Source organism: Equus przewalskii, chromosome 21 (assembly GCF_037783145.1).
Source record: "Equus przewalskii isolate Varuska chromosome 21, EquPr2, whole genome shotgun sequence".
In the NCBI taxonomy this organism is placed as follows: domain Eukaryota; kingdom Metazoa; phylum Chordata; class Mammalia; order Perissodactyla; family Equidae; genus Equus; species Equus przewalskii.
In genome coordinates this window covers 38,608,932-38,627,308 of record NC_091851.1, presented here as the reverse complement: position 1 = coordinate 38,627,308, position 18,377 = coordinate 38,608,932, and the positions used below count along the sequence as shown (strand labels likewise).

Here is an 18,377-nt window from a genome sequence, read left to right as displayed (position 1 = left end):
AGCTGTCACAAATAACTGAGTCAAGACTCCCAGCGTCTTCTAAGTACGGCCCTCCGACCCTGCTGGAGAGCTCAGCTGCTAAACTCACTGGCACACACTCGTGAAGCTTCATTGCCCACAATTAAACCTTCCATCAATCTACAAGATGGAAAACGAAACGGTCACCTGTTGCCGCTAAGCGTTAATGCAAGCCCCTTAAGGCTCACATCCAGAACAGGGGCTAGCTTTTCTTTGTAAATATCTGCGACTTCTAGGATTTTTCCTTAAAATCAAATTTAATTCTTTTTTTTTTTTTTGAGGAAGATTAGCCTCGAGCCAACATCTGCTGCCAATCCTCCTCTTTTTGCTGAGGAAGACTGGCCCTGAGCTAACATCCGTGCCCATCTTCCTCTATTTTATATGTGGGACGCCTACCACAGCATGGCTTGCCAAACTGTGCCGTGTCTGCACCGGGGATTCGAACCGGTGAACCCTGGGCCACCAAAGTGGAACGTGCACACTTAACCGCTGCACCACCGGGCTGGCCCCTCAAATTTAATTCTTCACCCAGACTGGAGAAGTGGCAGCAGCAGCAGGAACTCAAGATACAAAGCACTGGGGTCAGGTGTGGGGGTGAGAGGGATGTTCTTGCTCCACACGGTTGTTTCACAGACGCTGGAACCGGGATGAGGATCAGGGACCAGAGGCCACGCCATCCGTCCCCATCGATGAGGCGAAGACCTCTAAGATCTGATGTCGAATTTTTACTCAGGATTTTCAATCTGTTTTTAAACTGGGGTTTGGAACCAGAAGGATCAGCCCCGACACCGGCTGGCAGAAGAGCGAGCGCAGAGACCCACTCAGCCAGTGACAGGGGGACAAGCTGGGGTTCGAAATGGTTCAGGAAGATGGTCTGATGTATGTCAGGCCTTCCACAGTGTTCAGCACAAACTGAGTTCCATCCACATAGGCAACAGCATGTGGGGTGGCGATAAAAGTACAAGTGAGTTCGAATTTCAGAAGATAAAACTGTCCCATTACAAACTATTTTTGCCTTGTTTCAGATAATCTTGAACAATGTAAGCGGTGACTCTGAATGGCATCGCACACAACCTCTCACCCCATCAGAACTGACCTCATTATAAACGCTACCTTCCAGGCCACAGCCATATGCTCACACACAGTTGCAGCAAACGTACATACAATTTGCTGTTTATCTTTTAAAAGTTAAAAGTTAAAAAAGCCAGGGACTTGTTATAACTCAGTAATTTTCTCCCGACCCATTTTACATAATGGGTGCTTGGTAAATATTTGTTGGGTGACTTTCCATATATTTGCAAACAAGAAAATAGCCTTTATACAAGTCTATCTTTATTTGTAAAAAATAAAATACAACTAAAGCTAATTTGATTTTTAAAATCAAAGTTCATTTAGTGATAATGTACATTTTATAATAAAATTGTAGTAAAATACTGACATTTGATAGTTTAAACAAAGTATCATTCATGTAAAAATCATGTTGTCGCATGTAAAATTTAATTAGAAAATTCATAGTTCACAAAAGTACATATATTTTGTTGATAGCTCATGAGAACATTATCATAAATTTACTTAAGATACAGAACAAAATTCACAGTTAGGCCTGACATTGAGTACTATAAAATCTTATGCTGAACCCACTGATACTGTTGTTAATAAGGAACACTTGAAATAACTGATTCAGACTACCAAGGAATTGACATTTTATTGTATAACCAAGATCTATTGGTTTTACAATACGTCTAGTAATCAATCATTTTAGCAATAATTTAAAGGAGAGATCTAGTTGAAAACACCGTTGACATATACCCTTAGCAGGATAATTAAAACAAAACGCACTAGCAGCTCTGATTTCCATTTTCATGAATACATACAAGACAGATCTGTATTTTACAGTTAAAATTTGTACAAAAAGTCAAGCCCTGAAGTGTTTCCCCTCCCCAAAAGTTCTGATGTTAAAACTTTGTTAAAAAAAAAAAAGAGAGAGAGAGAGAGGTAGTGTGTGAAAGTATTTTTACTTAAAATGTTGAACCCCTGCACCGCTTATAATATAAATGAGATTAAACCTTCTACAGAGTAACATTATTTTGCCATTCAAGAGTCAAATTTATAAAACTCACAGAATGTTAAAGCTGGAATGCTGTTAAAAGACAGTGGTATATCCGTGGGAGAACTTCGGTGAATTCAACAAAAAGTACCATGTATTCCAGAATGTGCGGTTAAGAGTTTAGCGATAATATGTTTAGCGGTAACGTGAACAAAATACATGTAAGTGTTCTGAGTCAAGCGATCTGCACTTAGTCCACTTGACTGCTTCATATATTTTTACCATAGAGAGAAAATATCCTTCAAAACGGAGTCATTTGATTCTTCATTGTTTTAACAGCATACAATTGTTATAAAAGTACCCATCCTAGCCCCACCATAAACTTCATCAATAAATAACCGAGAGAAATACCCATAAGCCAGTGGGAACTTAGGTACTCCATACTCTCCTTAGTTCTATATACAAGCATCCTGCCGTGCTTGTGCACGTCGTACAATGAAGCCAGGCAAGGAGTGAAAGCAGCCTCACTCTCAACTCGTTCTAAGTGGATGCACTGGAAAGTAATAAATAGCCTCTTCAAATTAATAGCGATAAACTCTACCTGTCCAAGGTGAATACTTAGTATTTTTCATAAAGTGTAGACAGTGTTCCTAGAAATCTCACTAAGGAAAACCCAAATTTTTCATATAAAAAGTGCACAAGTTTGTCCTGTGTGTCAAAGTCTCTTAATTTGGGTGCATTTTTTGTCCAAAATGATTCGCGCTACTCGAATACATTAAAAAGACTATGAACGCACACCAACAAAATGCACACACCAACAACAAAAGGAAGGATTTCCACTGAGAGTGGGAACGAGGACAAGAAGAGGTTGGGGAGAGTCTCCCACGTGACCAGAGTCGATGGAACTGCCGTCCACAACATCAGTTACACGCACGTGGAATGAGTGTGTAAATATGAAAGCTCTAAGAGGGACACACGCGAACTCCAACAACTGTTACAGAGTCTTAATCCAGGAACAGAGCTTCAACGCTTTATGACATAGGAAGCAACTCCTAGAACAGTCAACTGGTTTGATTTCTTAGAAATTAGAGAAAAAAGCATTTGAAAAAATTACTTAATTAGCAACAGAGGAACAACATTAAGGAATCAGAACAAAATACAGGGAACATAGGAGCTGAGGTCCCCAAGGTACCAAAAGATAGAGTCAGACTTCTTCACATTAGAATTTTAAAAAGTACAGTTAAAGGAAAAACTAACTGGGCCCTGCACAGCAGGTTAAACACGCAACCACTTCAGACAGAAAGGACCGGCCCTCTCTCGCGGTTCTGAGAGCGTGCTCGACACCCAGGCCTCCGCAGACGCAGAGCAAAGCACATCCCTTCATCAGCCAAGGCCCCTTTGTTTAGACTTAAATTCACCTCTGACCCACCAAAGTTTATATTAACAATTACCAAATACATTTTAATAACATTTTAAGCTTGCAATATTATTTTTCTCATGCCTATTCCAGGTTACTGGTTCAGAGGTATATATGCTTTAGCCAAATTTACAAGTCCCCACAGCATCCTCACTCGGAAAACATCCGAACAACCGTTTCATAGTGTTATAATTGTTCCATCTTCTTCTAGGAGCTTCTGATCTGGAGCACGAGTTTCAAATTCTGTACTTGGGCCACTTGCTACAGGTGCTAAGCTTACTTCGTTAGAAGGAAGGAAACCATTCTGTCCAGACTCAAAATTGAGTTCTATTTGTGTTAATGATTCCAGGCTCTCGGTATTGGGAACAGCTCTGGGAATCTGCTGTGGCACCCCGTTATCTTCAATGACGATGTCCTCGTCATCGCTGTCTTCCTCCTCTGGCTCCAGGCTTGGTTCCATCTGCTGTGGGCAGCCGAGAAGGCTGTTATCGGTAGACTGGCCCGAGCTGCCGGAAGTCCGACTGTTCCTCACAACGTTATTCCTCTGGTTCGCCGGTCTCACTGTGATGATGAGGTTGCGGCTGTTTGCAATCATCATGTCTGTTACTTGATCCAGACTCTTTCCGGAAACTTCTATGCCATTAACTTCCAAAACCTCATCATTAACAGCTAACAGTCCTGTGCTCTGAGCCAGACCTCCTGGGACGAGTCTGGATATAAAGATCCCTGGGACCTTCTCTAAGCCGTGTGGTGTCACCCTGACACTGGAGCCGTCCCGGATATAGAATCCGAGGGGCTTCTCAGTGCCGTATTTGTATAGACGGACCCTGCGATGCGTTTCTGGGAGAATGTCCACGTCTATGATAGAAGACACAGGCCTGAAGTCTTGAGGCAGACTAATGACTATATGTGGCTTTTTCCTATGGTTGTCAGGACGCAATACATTGGTTAAAACATTCTTCTTCTTTATTAGTGTGTCTGTACCAAAGGCACTGTAGTCTGCTTCTTCTGTTTAAAAATAAAATAAAATAATTATGGAAATGCTGTGAAAACACCCATTTATCTACAGCTGAGTCTGTACTGAAAGGATAACAAATGTATTTGGTACATAAACAAACTAGTTAAATATGAGCTTATTCTAACCAGATCAAAGTGTAGCGCAGCACTAAGATTCGCTATAGGACAAAGCAGCAGGCGGCCCTGTCAAGGACACGTCATAAAACCAGCAAACGCTGAAGTCAAACCTGATAAAGCTCAATGACGACTAACATTAAGTGCGGCAAGCGAAAGCCTGCTAAGTCTGACAAACAGATTCCTAAACATCATTTTAAACAAGTTACTTAAAATGTATTTTTCCGTCATTTGTTTAAAAAAACGCTCCAATTTGCCTGTTTATCATATTCAACTCAGCGACATGAAAAGGACACTTTTGATTGACAAGTAAATCAAGAGAACAAATGATGTAACTAAACGAAGTAGATAATATCCATTAAATGATAATGTAATTAAATGAATGCATATCAAACAGGACTTTGGGTCTTCTGCAAATAAACACTCTGTTTTCCAGGGGAGTTCTTTTTTTTTTTTTTGAACTTTTTTCTTTTTTGAACATTTTTTTTGAGGAAGCCTGGCCCTGAGCTAACATCTGTGCCCATCTTCCTCTACTTTATACGTGGGAGGCCACCACAGCATGGTGTGCTAAGCGGTGTCATGTCCACACCCAGGATCCGAACCGGCGAACCCCGGGCTGCCAAAGAGGAACGTGGCGCACTTAACCGCTGCTGCCACCAGGACAGCCCTACCGGGGGAGTTCTTAATCTTTCACTTTCCCACTTTGAAGGAGGCTGATGTGTAAGACTCTTAACTTTTTTCTTCACTGTGTGAAAACCATCAAGTGCAATGACATCTTGTCTCAGTGGTGGTGACAGACAACACGGGGTGGTAAGGACTCTGGCAAACGGGAGCTCCTGCCCCACTTAAGGGCACAGCTCCTCCTCTTCCAGGCAGTCGCCCTTCATGGACTGTAGGAATTTGTGCGGCCAGATCCAATCTGCCAGAGAGTCTTATTTTTTAGGTAAAAATCTCCCCATTTTTAAATGCTGACACCTAATTAAACAAAAACCTGTGTGAGCCAAATAACATCTGGGGGTTGAATTCATTCTTCAAACCAGCAATTTGTAATCTCTGATGTAAACCAAGGGCAAACAGGGCACCTAAAACCAGATATTCTTCAATCCCAGCGCGCAGGGAAGACAGTCTACAAATAAAACATCTCATCCGGGAAGAAGCGGAAACGAAATCAACAGCAGGCACAAAGGTTTAAATCACGATGAAAAAATAACTGGAATGGCAATAAACTAAAAAGCCAGAAGCTTCAAGGATAAAGAAATATTTACTAAGAATAAAAGAGGTAAAAGCCCCTCCTTCTTCAAAAAAAAACTAGTCCAGAACCCTAGCATCAGCGGCTCCTGCAGCTGACGGTGGCGTCGCGGCTCCCATTCCCCCACCCCGACCGGCACTCTCCCCGCTGTGAGTGTATCATCATCCTCACTGCACACACCAGGAGGTTAAGGGTACAAGGAAAGTGACACAGAAAAGACTGGACCCAGGCTTTCTCCCTAGGCCAATACCTTACACACTCACATCGTGACTCTTAAGTGTCGACTCGTGTCAGAGAACGGAGACCTTCAGGATTCTTTTCTCATGCTGCTTGGACAGTCTTCAAAAGCTAGTTTCAGAGAAGTGTACAAGACTGGGGTAGCTTATTTTGGGGGATTGTTTCCCCCTGGGGATAATTTTCTCTTCATTTATGTGTTCTTACAGAGTCAGGAACTTACCATTTGGCTTTGGAAATAAAGCTATTGAAACAAGAATCTTTTTGGCAAAATCTGGCCAAAAATCTATCAACAACAGTATTCTACTGAATGTGTTTTCTCAAAATTATATATTTTCATTTTAAAACAATCAATTAAGAAAGCCCACATAATATTTATAAGGGAAATTCCAGATCATACAAACGGAGAACAAAATCCAGTTGCCTACATACATACTCATGGGAAACCTGACCAAAAACCCCCAAATCTGCATAATTTGGCACCGCATCCAGACTCTGTGTGAATGCTCTCTCCTCAATTCTCTAAAGCAATATGCCCCAGCACAAAGGCACCTTTGTTCTCCCATCTGGCTAATCAGTTTCCAGCCACTGGGAAAAGAAATATGTTGGCGGAAGGCCAGGTGCAGGGTGTTAGGGCAAAGGGTAAAGGTGACGGTCCAGCGGGAACGGCAGGTGACTTTCTACCTGAGTCTGTGCTCAGAGCACTAAACTCAGAAGGAGACGCAAAGCTGTGAAACTTGGTTCACAGCAACGTTCCACTTTATAAACCCAGGCTTAAGCGACAGTACATGATACAGGCTCATCCAGCAAGACCTCACTTATGCCCAGCCTGTCCCTCAGCCAACAATCTGGGCTACCTAAACGGACAAGGATCCACCCGGAACGGCCCTGAGTAGCCACAGTAGACATCTCCCTTCCTTACACAGAAAGCCCCCGTGCTTTACTCACCAAGGGGCCCTGCAGGCCCTGGCCCTGGCCCTCTTACTCTTTAAACATGAGTTCTGAAAAGCCTGGCTCTCTCACTCCTTAGCTCACACAGAGCCCTAACTCACAGATTCCCAGTAGGGGGCAAGGGTCCACCAGGGAGTGGCAGGCGCAGATACAAGAAACAAAAGCCTACAGTGAATAAGGACCAAATCTGGAAGAAAAAAACCAGCCTTTATATCAAGCCCATTAGCAGCCCTGTACGCTAACAAAACAGCAACAGCTCATGGTGGAGTCATCGAGAAAGCTCAAGATACAAACCATCTGAAGTTGAGCAGGAAGACAGGGAAGAACGAAATAATTTTTGAAGCTGTTCTAATGCAGGGGTTGACGACCCTTTTGCATCAAGAGTTGTAGAGTAAAACTTCACGTACTGCGGGTCACACGGTCTCTGCTGCAAATGCTGCCACGGGCAACAACGCACCGGGCATGGGGGTTCCAAGAAAACCTGTTTACGCAAACACCAGCAAGCCTTAGTTTGCCAACCCTTGTTCTAATCCAAAATGATTAAAGGAAATAGATCTGGCAACTTTAAAAGGATTAAACATCACTTCAAGTATTATTCAAATTTTGCAGAATCTCCACTTCCTAACATAAGAAAAATCAATCCCTAAATCCCTAAATATTTAAGGAGCATCTACGATGGGGCCAGGCCTGGAGCTCTGTGCTGCAGCCAGCGAACAAAGCAGGTGAAGGTGCTCGCTGTCATGGTGCTTACGGCCTAAAAAAAGGAGACGGCAACGAACACAATTTCAAACAATTCAATCACCACAAAGGTGCCAAGAGCTGTGAGGTACCCAGTGCTGCCTGCAGGGCGAGGCAAGGCTTCTCTAGGAAAGTGAGGTTTACGCTGAGACTGAAAAGAAGCCAGCAGCTAATCAGGTAGAAGGGAGGGAAGAACATTCCAGACACAGGATCCAGGAGATACAGAGAGATGGGGTAGACAGAGGAGCTCACTAAGGTGAAAACGAAGGGAGGGGGAGGAGTCAAGAGCCAAGTCAGAGGAGCAGCCAGGGGCAGGCAGACACACAGGGCCTCCTGGGGAGTGTCGAGGATTATGGACTTCAGCCTAAGGGCAAGGGGAAGAAAACCAAGGATTTTGGTTTTTCTATACAGCTCACTCTGGCTGCAGCTGGAGAAAGGCCCTGAGGGGCAAGACAGGAGGCTACCCAGTCATTTAGGATGGCACCTGGCCTGGAGCAGAGGCCGTGGAGATGATAAAGGAAACAAATTTGGAAAATAATTAGAACATAGTTTTAATAGGCTTGGTGACTAAAAATAGGTATGTGTCAAAGGTGACACCCAGGTTTCTGTCATGATCAACCAGCGTCATGTTCTGAGATGTTTCGCCACAATTTCTTCTTTTCATTAATTTTTTATTTCTGGGCCATACCTTTTGTTAAATTACTTTTTACAATTAACTATTTTTTTGCCTTTTTTTTTTTTGAGGAAGATTAGCCCTGAGCTAACATCTGTTGCCAATCCTCCTCTTTTTTGCTGAGGAAGACTGGCCCTGAGCTAACATCCGTGCCCATCTTCCTCTACTTTATATGTTGGACACCTACCACAGCATGGCTTGACAAGCGGTGCCATGTCTGCACCCGGGATCCGAACCAGTGAACCCTGGGCCACTGAAGGGGAACATGTGTACTTAACCGCTGCGCCCCCGGGCTGGCCCCAACAATTTACTATAAAAACGTATATCCCTTAGACATTAAACCCTGATTCATTAAAATATAACCTTAAAATACATCTGCAAATAAGCCCACTGCACAGTAAAGTTCTGAGATGGCGCGGGTGCCTGTCCCATCACAGGCGTCTGGGCCACAGGGCCACGTCCTAAGTGAGACGATGTTTAAGGCAAGGCCCTTCTTGTGTTTCTAGCAAACTCTTTTGAATACATCTGAGATGTAAACGTATTTGTTTGATGTCATACAAAAAGAGGGGGCGATATAGCAAGAAGCTGCGGTGTAGACATTCGGATCAGATCTGGCAAGCAGCCTGTGCACATCAGCGGACCCCAGACTCGGCTGATCCTCACGGCCGGCTGGGGAGCTTTTAAAAAGTACACATTTCCCTGGCTCTATTCCAAAGCTGCTGAAAGGACCTGAGTATTTTTTAAAGGTACAACCTTTAAATGTTTTCTGAAATTGTCTACTGCAAATAACCTAACAACAAGAGGAGGAAAGTGCTCCTCTGGCCTTCTCGTCTCCTTCCCCAAACAGATGAGGATCCTCTGGACTCCAGGAGGGGGCGGGGCTGGCACAAAACCTGGGAATCCTCTTTGTGAAAATAACTTTTAAGATATCAGGTTTTCTGTTTTGTTTTCACTTCCATGATAACAGTCCTAGAAATAGAGTGTATGGTTTTCCTTCTAACAATAAATTATTATAAAACACAAAACTTTTCAAGACAGGCAACACTATCTTTGAGTTCAGGCTATAAAGAAGTTTATGCATTCAATTGTGAGCTTTCACTTCAAACAAACTTTATTTAGTAGAGCGTATCAGATTTTAAAAGATCACATAGTTTTAAAATTTAAAATGGGGGGCCGGCCCCGTGGCTGAGTGGTTCCAAGTCCAGTGCACTCTGCTTCAGGGCCTGGGTTCGTGGGTTCGGATCCCAGGCACAGACCTACACCACTTGTCAGCAATGCTGTGGCGGCAACCCACATACAAAATAGAAGAGGACTGGGACAGATGTCGGCTCACGGCTAATGTTCCTCAGCAAAAAAAAAAATAAGAGAATTAAAATGGTCTGGAAATCTGTTTTTAAAAAATCAACTGGTACCATATCTAGTGTAACAGCTGCCCTGTTGATTCCTAAATTGGAATCAACAAGCCAAGAAAACGGAGTATGTGTTGCAATGAACCAGTAAAATGTAGCTATATTTAATGTCATGCTTTATATTAGTTTCCTGAATTTAATGTCCATTAAAGTTTACATAAAATCAACTTTATACTTAAGCATCGATTGAGTTTTGTGTAGAAGAAAAAAGTATCACCATGAAGCACAGGGCAGTGTCTGTAAGACAGACAACAAACAAGTGAGCTTGTACTTAACTAAGGTAATTCCAGGTCCTCAGAGGGCAATGTGGTAACGGTGGGTGCAGGGGCTTGCCTGGGGGTCAGAAGAGGCCCGGGGGGAAGTTCCAGGAGCTGAGGTCCGAGGGAGGAGGAGGAGGAGGCAGCCGGAGGCAGCCGTGGCAGGAGCTGGGGGAAGCGCGCTTAACAGAAGCAGCAGCAAGTGCAACAGCCCGGAGAGGGCAGCGGGCCTCCCAGGCCTGAGCGACAGAAAGACGCTGTGCAGCGGCCGTGCCGTGGGAGCAGAGGAGGAGGCTGTGAAGTCCAGCCAGGACGGGTCCTATTCTGGGTGTGATGGGAAGCCGGTGGAGGGCTTTAAGCAGGAACAAACTGACCAAAACTTTCTTTCATTTTTTGCTTAAGTCCCATTTGTATTAAATTTATATTTTTAAAAACAAAAATTTTCTGTTGAATGGACTGCCTATTTTTTTTTTTTTGTGAGGAAGATTGCTGCTGAGCTCAAATCTACAGCAATCTTCCTCTACTTTACGTGGGATGCTGCCACAGCGTGGCCTCATGAGCGGCGTGTAGGTCCACGTCCAGGATCTGAACCTGCAAACCCCAGACCACTGAAGCAGAGCGCATGAACTTAACCCCTGCGCCACCAGGCCGGCCTCAAATGGATTGCCTATTTCTAAACCAAATTTCAAGGATTATTAATCGTACTGGAGGTTTACCTCGATGACATGGAGAACTTCTGTTCACGCATAAACACATTTCAAAAGGAACGAGCAGGAGACAACCATCCCCAGAAGACGCTAGGATTAACCCCACAACCACTTGGGCATTACAATTCCAGTAACAAAAACTTGCCACAGTATAATGCAACCCCTGGAACCTTTCTAACAAAGAGGATAACCCAACAAAACTTTGCCAGACAGTCATTCTCCATTTGAAAGCACATTGCAAACAGCAACTAAATTTTTCTTGAGGAAGATTAGCCCTGAGTTAACTGCTGCCAATCCTCCTCTTTTTGCTGAAGAAGACTGGCCCTAAGCTGACATCCGTGCCCATCTTCCTCTACTTTATATGTGGGACGCCTGCCAAGCAGTGCCATGTCCACACTTGGGATCTGAACCAGTGAACCCCGGGCTGCCAAAGCGGAACCGCTGCGCCACCAGGTCAGCCCCTAAATTTTTAATGAAAATTACAACTGCTAACAACAAAGGCCGACAATTATTTAAATCATTCTGCTGAAAATGACAAGCTCCACTCAAACGTTTTGTCCTTCTCTCCTCTACTGCCGCTCTCTCTTCTCCAACATTCTGTGCACAGCTTTCCAGGGGTCTGTCCCACAGTCTTCATCTCCGCTAGCCCTTCGATCTACTCCTGAAAGTTACAACTCTCATTTTCCTGCCTCTCTGACCAGCCTCTGGATTTCTACCCCGAGCTCCAGTCTCCCATTTCCAATTTCCTACATGGCACGGTTGAAAGGCACCTGCCAGATAAGCCTTTCTGTCCTAAAACCAAACCAATTTTCTTTCCAAGTCCATCCCTCTTTCAAATTCTGCTTATGACACCATCCCAGCCATCAGGCTCCAAGCCAGAAAGCCTTTCTCTGTCGATTCCTCTTCAGCTCTGCGCCATCCAGCAGGGAGGCCAGCAACTCTCAAGTTCACCCCAGCGTCTTCCAGCACTGCACTCCTCAGCCTCCTCCTCTCCACGGCCTTGCTCTCTCCTCTAAGAGTGCTGGTCACTTCAAAGCATCCTGACGGCCCAGGTACTCTTCCCAAAGTAATAGTCTAATTGTACCACCCTCCACTTACACGTCTATGAAATCCACCTCAGGAGTCTTGGGGGGGGAATTAATTTCTGTGTTTATAAGTATTTTGTAAATAGTCAACTGATATACATAAACATAAGCTACCCTTGGAGGTTTATTTTGCTGGCAGACTTTAGTTCCTCCAAACCCAGACAAGCAAAGATACACAATCAGTGGAATTTCAAAGCCCTGGGAGTGGTCCAATGCTTATCAGCTGGTTGGAAATAAAGTTTCACCTTCAAGGCTAATCCCCACCCTTTCTCTCAGACTGCTCCCTGGGGCGGTTTACAAACCCGGCAAGGCTCTCCTCATCCCGCCCAGAGCGCGCCTGCTACTCTCACCGGGGATCTCCAACCTCTTCACTTACCAAAGACAAAGGAGTAAATGGCACACACCATGCCCATCTGCAGACAGAGACACACGGACAGACACAGACACATGGACAGACAGAGACACACACACAGAGGAGGCCACAAAGTTTAAAAAAACGTTTTAGGACTCAAAACACATTTGAAAATGCTTGGCATGTAGAGTCGTTATTTCAAATGTTCTTTTGCAAGACTAATATCAGTGTTTACATTCCTCCAAAATAATCACTTGCTATCTGATTTTCTAGACAATCAACTAGTTGTATTTCTCTGAAAAATAGCCTAAAATAGAAAGGAAAGAAAACACTTGCTGGATGCCTACTACGTACTAGGACGTGGCACTTAGCTCATTTCATCTTTCCAGTAATCCTGTGAGACAACAAGTCCACTCTATAGATAAAGACACTGAGACCCAGGAAAGATGAATAACTTTCCCTTGGTTAAACAGTAAATACAGCACTCGGAAGTTGGCTGCCCCCAAAAAACTAGAAGGTTTCTCTGACTCCAAAGTCATACTCTTTAAACCACATCTTTCTGAATGGACAAAATTCCACTCAATGAAATGAAGATTCAATAAATTCCTAGATTCTATTAAAAAGAAACCTAAGAGAGTACAATTAAAGTAATTAAAAACACAAATTTCCTAAAATACACTCAGTGAGGTATAAAGATATTAATAAAACCAACACTATCACAAAGGTTTTAATCCACTTGTTAGGTAACACGGTAAGAAGTCACACAAAAATGTCTCTTCATTGAGTTTGTGGCATTCATTAAGTCTGCGTATTCCATCAATGAGGCAAATTATAAACTACTTCTGTTTCTAAAATAATTTTCCTAAACGGTGGTACTTACCCTTTTTTTGTATAAAAATCCTAAGCAGTGGATTGGCTGTTGAAACAGCTTTGTGATAATTATCGTCATTATTGATGGGCAGTAAGTCTCCATGGATGTCAGCATAGCCCACCAAAACGTCGACATTGGGTATCTTATGAACGTGTTGCAGCAATCCATAAAACTCCTCAAATTTTCCAGGTTTTGATCTTTCCAGTGAAAACCGACGGAATTCAGCTCCAAACTATAAATATAATAAACACATTAATTAAAAAAACAAAAGAAACAGGACCCAATTTTAAAACGCATGCCACAGAAAAATCAGCCAGCACAGTATTGTCCTGAATAAAGAAGACAGCTCCTGTGGCAGAATCTGTCGGCAGAGACCTCGTGCATCTGGAGACAGAGCAGCCCAAGAAAGGCTGGGGATGCGCCCTCCCCGGCAGCGTCTCTGCGGGACTTCCCTTCAGGAGACGCGGGCTCCCCTCACTCCCTGGGCTGCCCGCGCCTCCCTGGGGATGGTCCTGCAGAGTGACTCAGCGCAAACACCGTCTGGAGCCCGGATCCTGACAGCAGTACTGTCCTCACTCAGGCCACGGGGTACCACAGATGCACCCAAGACTTTGATTTGACAGTTAGCAGAAAGCATCTAAGTTTCCTCCCCCATAAAAGGAATTACGATTTCACAGGAAATGGCAAGAATTAACATCAACACATACAAAAAGAACTTTGAGCTTCTTGGCCTCAGGGTACGATACAAATGGAAGTACATCATATAAGACAGAGGTTTAGAGAGAAGCATCTTCCCTAGTTAGTGCAGAAAAAGCAGCTTTATTAACACATCAAATATATGCCCTCCAACCATCCAATTAACCCAAGAAGTGTTTATGTGCTGGCACGGTGCTGGGCCCCAGAGACAGAAAGCCTGGGGCCTGCACTAGGAGCGCGCCCAGCAGTGAGGGAAGAGAATTACTCCAGAGGCATGAGAGATCACAGAAACAGGGAGGGCGGGCGGTGCCTCCATCACGCCCAATACTTATCTTCACAGCCGGGGCTCTCAGGGCGGCCTCCCCACTCTAGAATCACATCTCTGCTCTCCAGATGCCAAATCACGAGAGCGGCTCTTACTGGACCCTGAGGACCGGCTTTGTCTGGTCCATAACCGACAGGATCTGTGAGTGACTATGGGGCTAGCGCAGCACTGCCTCAAATGTGGAAACCTCAGAGAGGTCCACCAGCCTTCCTCCAAAAGCGGCCCAGTCACGTCCGCTCGGGAGATGCTACATGACTAGAACTGCACTTTCAGGAATCACTGTGGAGCTCAGACACCAAGCCTCTGCTAAGTCCTACAGTTGATTTAAAAAAAAATTTTTAAACAAATGTCTGCCAAACGTGTTTGACCACTGAACTCATTTTCCCTCTAAATAACTATTATCAGCAAGAAATACCAACGTTCCACTAAGACAGCCTGAAACATCAGGCAGAGTCAGGATAATCTGAGCAGGTTACAAACGTGTCAGTCCGTCTTCCCAAGGACCCTCCGTGACACCTGGATCCACTGCTTTTGTGGCATCTAAGTTCCTCCGCCTGCCTACACCCACACTACTCTTAAATTAAAACTCACTAACACCACCTCTTACCTCTAACAAATAATTAAAACAGATTCTAAAACACATTCCTAAAACATAAACACTAACACTTGTCAAACTAGGGTGACTCAGATCTGAAGCTCTCAGAAAGTTTAGTCACGTTTCAAAGTAAATAAGAACTTGGGAACACCCTTGCTATCAGAGTTAGTCTATGATGTTATCAAAAGTCATAGTTTCTCCTCCATTTTCCTTATTCTGGTGTCACAACATGGGGCTCCGAGTGCTTTCTGATTCATCCCAGGGTTTATCACCTCCCCGGATACAGGAATGGGAGTAACATCTCATAACTGAACATTTTAGGGCTTCAATGTTTTTGTTAAAGCTTCTGGATGAAAAATCTTTGCTCAGCATTTTTTTCTCTTGCTTAAATGTTATGATAAAAACAATGGAAAACTATATGGCTTCACTGTAGATGAGCCCTTTTGCAAATGTTAGCAGAAAAAAAAAAAGAGAAATTGTTATGCTTCTTGCAGCAAAAAATACGAAGATAGAGACAAAATTGAGACCCAGTCAACAACTCTTCACTACGTAAACCATTTATGACTTTTTTTTAGCCTGGTCTAGTTTGCCCTGGCCACCCAGAACGAGTACGGACACCCTTCTCCCAGGATCTGCTGGTACACTGGAGAAATGCAAACTTAATTTTAATATCCTGTTTGCCCATGAAAAATAATTAGGAAATGTACAGCTCAAAGACTGTTCCAAGGTTATTAAAGGACACCACCTTGATTATAAGAACTTTCCTGACTCAGGAGAAACAAGAAGATAAATCAGTTACCAAAGAAAAGTCACATGGTAGCTGGTATCACAATGTAACTACAGTTATATTTGCATTATCCATTACTTTGATTATTTGCACCATTTCCCCTTCCACGGGCAAAGATGATAAAGTTTTCTATGCAGAAGAAAAAGAGGTCCTGAAATGTGGATCTGCATGTCACCTAGTTGTGGTTACAATCTCTTAGCCATCAGTTTTGTAAAAAGTTTGCCATATCATTAAAGCAGTGAAAAGGGAAATATTGTTTCAAACATCTGACCAAGTATTTCAAATGGTTAAGATGACAAGTGTTTCATTTAACCCATTAAAAATAAATGTATCAACAGTATACGTTAAAACACAAGCGTCACAGACACACTAGAAACAGTACCTATACTGTGACTATTTATCAACAGTTAGAACAAGTGAGACCACACTTCAATTGGCGCAGGCTCTCAGAATGCCTTGATTCTCTTTAAGAGACATGGATCACTAAGAGAGCAGTACGAGAGGTCAAACATACAACATGCAGTTCAGACAAAGTATGGGAAATATTCACAAATCAGATGACAGAAGAGAAAGGTGGAAAGCCAGAAATTCCAGTCCCGATGCGCTCAAGGTTTCCTAGTCCGAGAGACAAATTACTATTTGCTTGTCTTTATCAGTGCGCCTAAGATCCCTACTCATGTTTTCTTATGATAAAAAAATTAAAAATGTAACTCCCAAGATTGGGACCACAAACTGAATTTTAAGATTACACAATATCACAAGTGTTTTTCTTTTTTTAACCTCAACTCCCACAAACCCAAACTAAATTTATAACAGAAAAGCCATCAGCAGGTTCAACGACTGGGCATGGAAACACCAACGCCACCATACTGCTAGAGAAGCTCTCTATATTTTGAGTCATCTTCTCTCTTAGTTCAACCAAGTCACTTCAATTTGCTGTGACAGTTCCATAGAGGCCACAGGGAAGAGCACATTCCTTAAACTGCTATAATTACACTTCCATTCTCATTAAACACACGGGGTTCTGAAACTAGTGCCTATCCTGACACGAGTTAAGTTGCAAATGACACCGTAAAATGTTAAAAATGAATGTGTTCTTGATGGAATGATGTCAGTTACAGCAACTTACAGAACTTTGCTTATCAACTCTAGATAATAAAAACCATTCTACCAGAGGCTCCAGGATCACCCGAAATCACTGCTTGATTTTGCGTCGCTAAGTACACGTTCAACGATGTTTCCTTTTTTGAAGTTGATACACTTTTACTTTTCTTCCACTCTTTTACATGTTTTGGTCTTCCCTACTCCATTTTACATGTTCTCAGGGCCCAGCCGGTGTCCTCTCTTTTGTATTCTATAAGCCTAAAAGTTACTCTTTTTTACAAAAAGGCTCTAAGATTTCATCATAAAAGCAGAGCTTGGCAAAGTCGTAACATTTCTGAGCCTCTGTCTTCTCCGGGAAACAGACTAAGTTATCCTAAGCTCCTTCTGGCTCTTCAATTCAAGAAAAGCTTGCTGAAAATGTTCCCGTGGCCGCCGATCACCTTCAAATTCCACTTCAAAACCCCCTTTGGGAAGTGTTCCCTAATTAATCCGCATAGATTACCCTCCTGCTCAGGGACTCCTGCAATTTAGGAATTCAGTAGATACCGACGTAATTATCAGCAGATTGGCATACCGCTGGTCAAGAGCGAAAACACTTGATGTGAAAAGGTAGCACGATGGAATGAAAAGAGCACCACTCTCCGACTGTAAAGTGCTACTCAAACGAAAGGTGATCGTGTTAATTTTATAGACTAAACGCATACCACAGTGAGCGCTAGAAAAATCCCGAGCAGGAAGCAAAGCTAACTTTAAAAGGGCCCTTGGGCGCCCTGGGCTCTCCTTCACCCCTCGACGCAGTCTTGAACCACAGAAAGGGGTAACATTTTGCGACCGAAGCCCTTTTACTCAGAGGCCAGGAGGGAGAATCCCCCCCCAAACCCTTCGCACCACGGGGCGCTCAAACGCCCCCCATCCTTGGGCGGGAACGCGATGAAGCGCTCCAGGTCTTCCCACCTGGGCCAGGAGGAGACGCAAGCCCCCCGCCCCCAGCGCCCTTCTCCGCAAGCTTATCACCCACCATCCCCCGCCTCCAAATCCCACCACCGCCCGCACCGCGCCGGACCCCCGGGCAGCTCCCCGGCCGCCCCGGCCGCCCCAGGCCCCGGCCCCTGCAGGCCCCATCGCGCCGCCCCGCCCCGGCCGCGCGGGCCCGCGCACCTTGCTCTTCACCTCCATGGTGCCCAGGCAGCCGCTACCCGCCCCGTGCCGGTGGCCGCGGTTCATGCTGAGGCCGGGCCGCCCCTCGGGAGTGGGGAGCGAGCGCGCGGCCGGCGGGCTGGGGACCGGCACCTGCGGACGGGCGGCCGCGCTCGGCCTCCGCGCACAGCTCCGCTCGGCTGGCTCCTCGCGCGGCGGGACCGAGGTCGCACTGGAGGCGCGGCGGGCGGGGACGCGGTTCCCTCCCCGGGGCCTCGGCGGCGGCCGCGACGGCGCAGGAGGAGGCGGAGGAGGGGGCGGAGCGGAGGGGACTGATCCGCAGCCTCTCTCTCGACCGCCTCCCCCTCGAGCCCGCGCGCGCGCGCACCCGAGCCGGCCGGCAGCCGCGGCGCGTGCGCGCGCTCACCTGCGGCCGCCGCGGAAGCCTGGGCGGCTCGCGCTCCGCCCACACCCAATAGGAAGCGCGCACCTGCGCCCACGGCGCCAACCAATCGGTACACGCCTCGCGCGGCGCGTGGGCGGGCCACCTTCTCGAAAATCCCGCCCACCGCCGCGCGATTGGTCCCGCCCTGC

At 45.1% G+C, this 18,377-nt stretch overlaps 1 protein-coding gene across 1 annotated transcript; it reads right to left on the bottom strand.

Annotated features, from left to right (window-relative positions):
• Positions 1 to 1,328: 1,328 nt before the first annotated feature.
• On the bottom strand, positions 1,329 to 18,240 carry PARD6B (par-6 family cell polarity regulator beta). The gene is made up of 3 exons (XM_070589452.1): positions 17,805 to 18,240; positions 13,149 to 13,371; positions 1,329 to 4,490 (listed from the first exon to the last, which is right to left on the bottom strand). The coding sequence occupies exons 1-3, from the start codon at positions 17,868 to 17,870 to the stop codon at positions 3,661 to 3,663; spliced, it is 1,119 nt and encodes a 372-aa protein (XP_070445553.1). The 5' UTR covers positions 17,871 to 18,240; the 3' UTR covers positions 1,329 to 3,660.
• Between the last annotated feature and the right edge of the window lie 137 nt (positions 18,241 to 18,377).

Coding starts and splice junctions, on each gene's coding strand:
- PARD6B (XM_070589452.1), bottom strand. CDS start 17,870: ATGAACCGCGGCCACCGGCACGGGGCGGGTAGCGGCTGCCTGGGCACC. Junction 13,372..17,804: donor CCATGGAGGTGAAGAGCAAG/GTGCGCGGGCCC, acceptor TTATATTTATAG/TTTGGAGCTGAATTCCGTCG. Junction 4,491..13,148: donor GATTTTTATACAAAAAAAGG/GTAAGTACCACC, acceptor ATTTTTAAACAG/AAGAAGCAGACTACAGTGCC.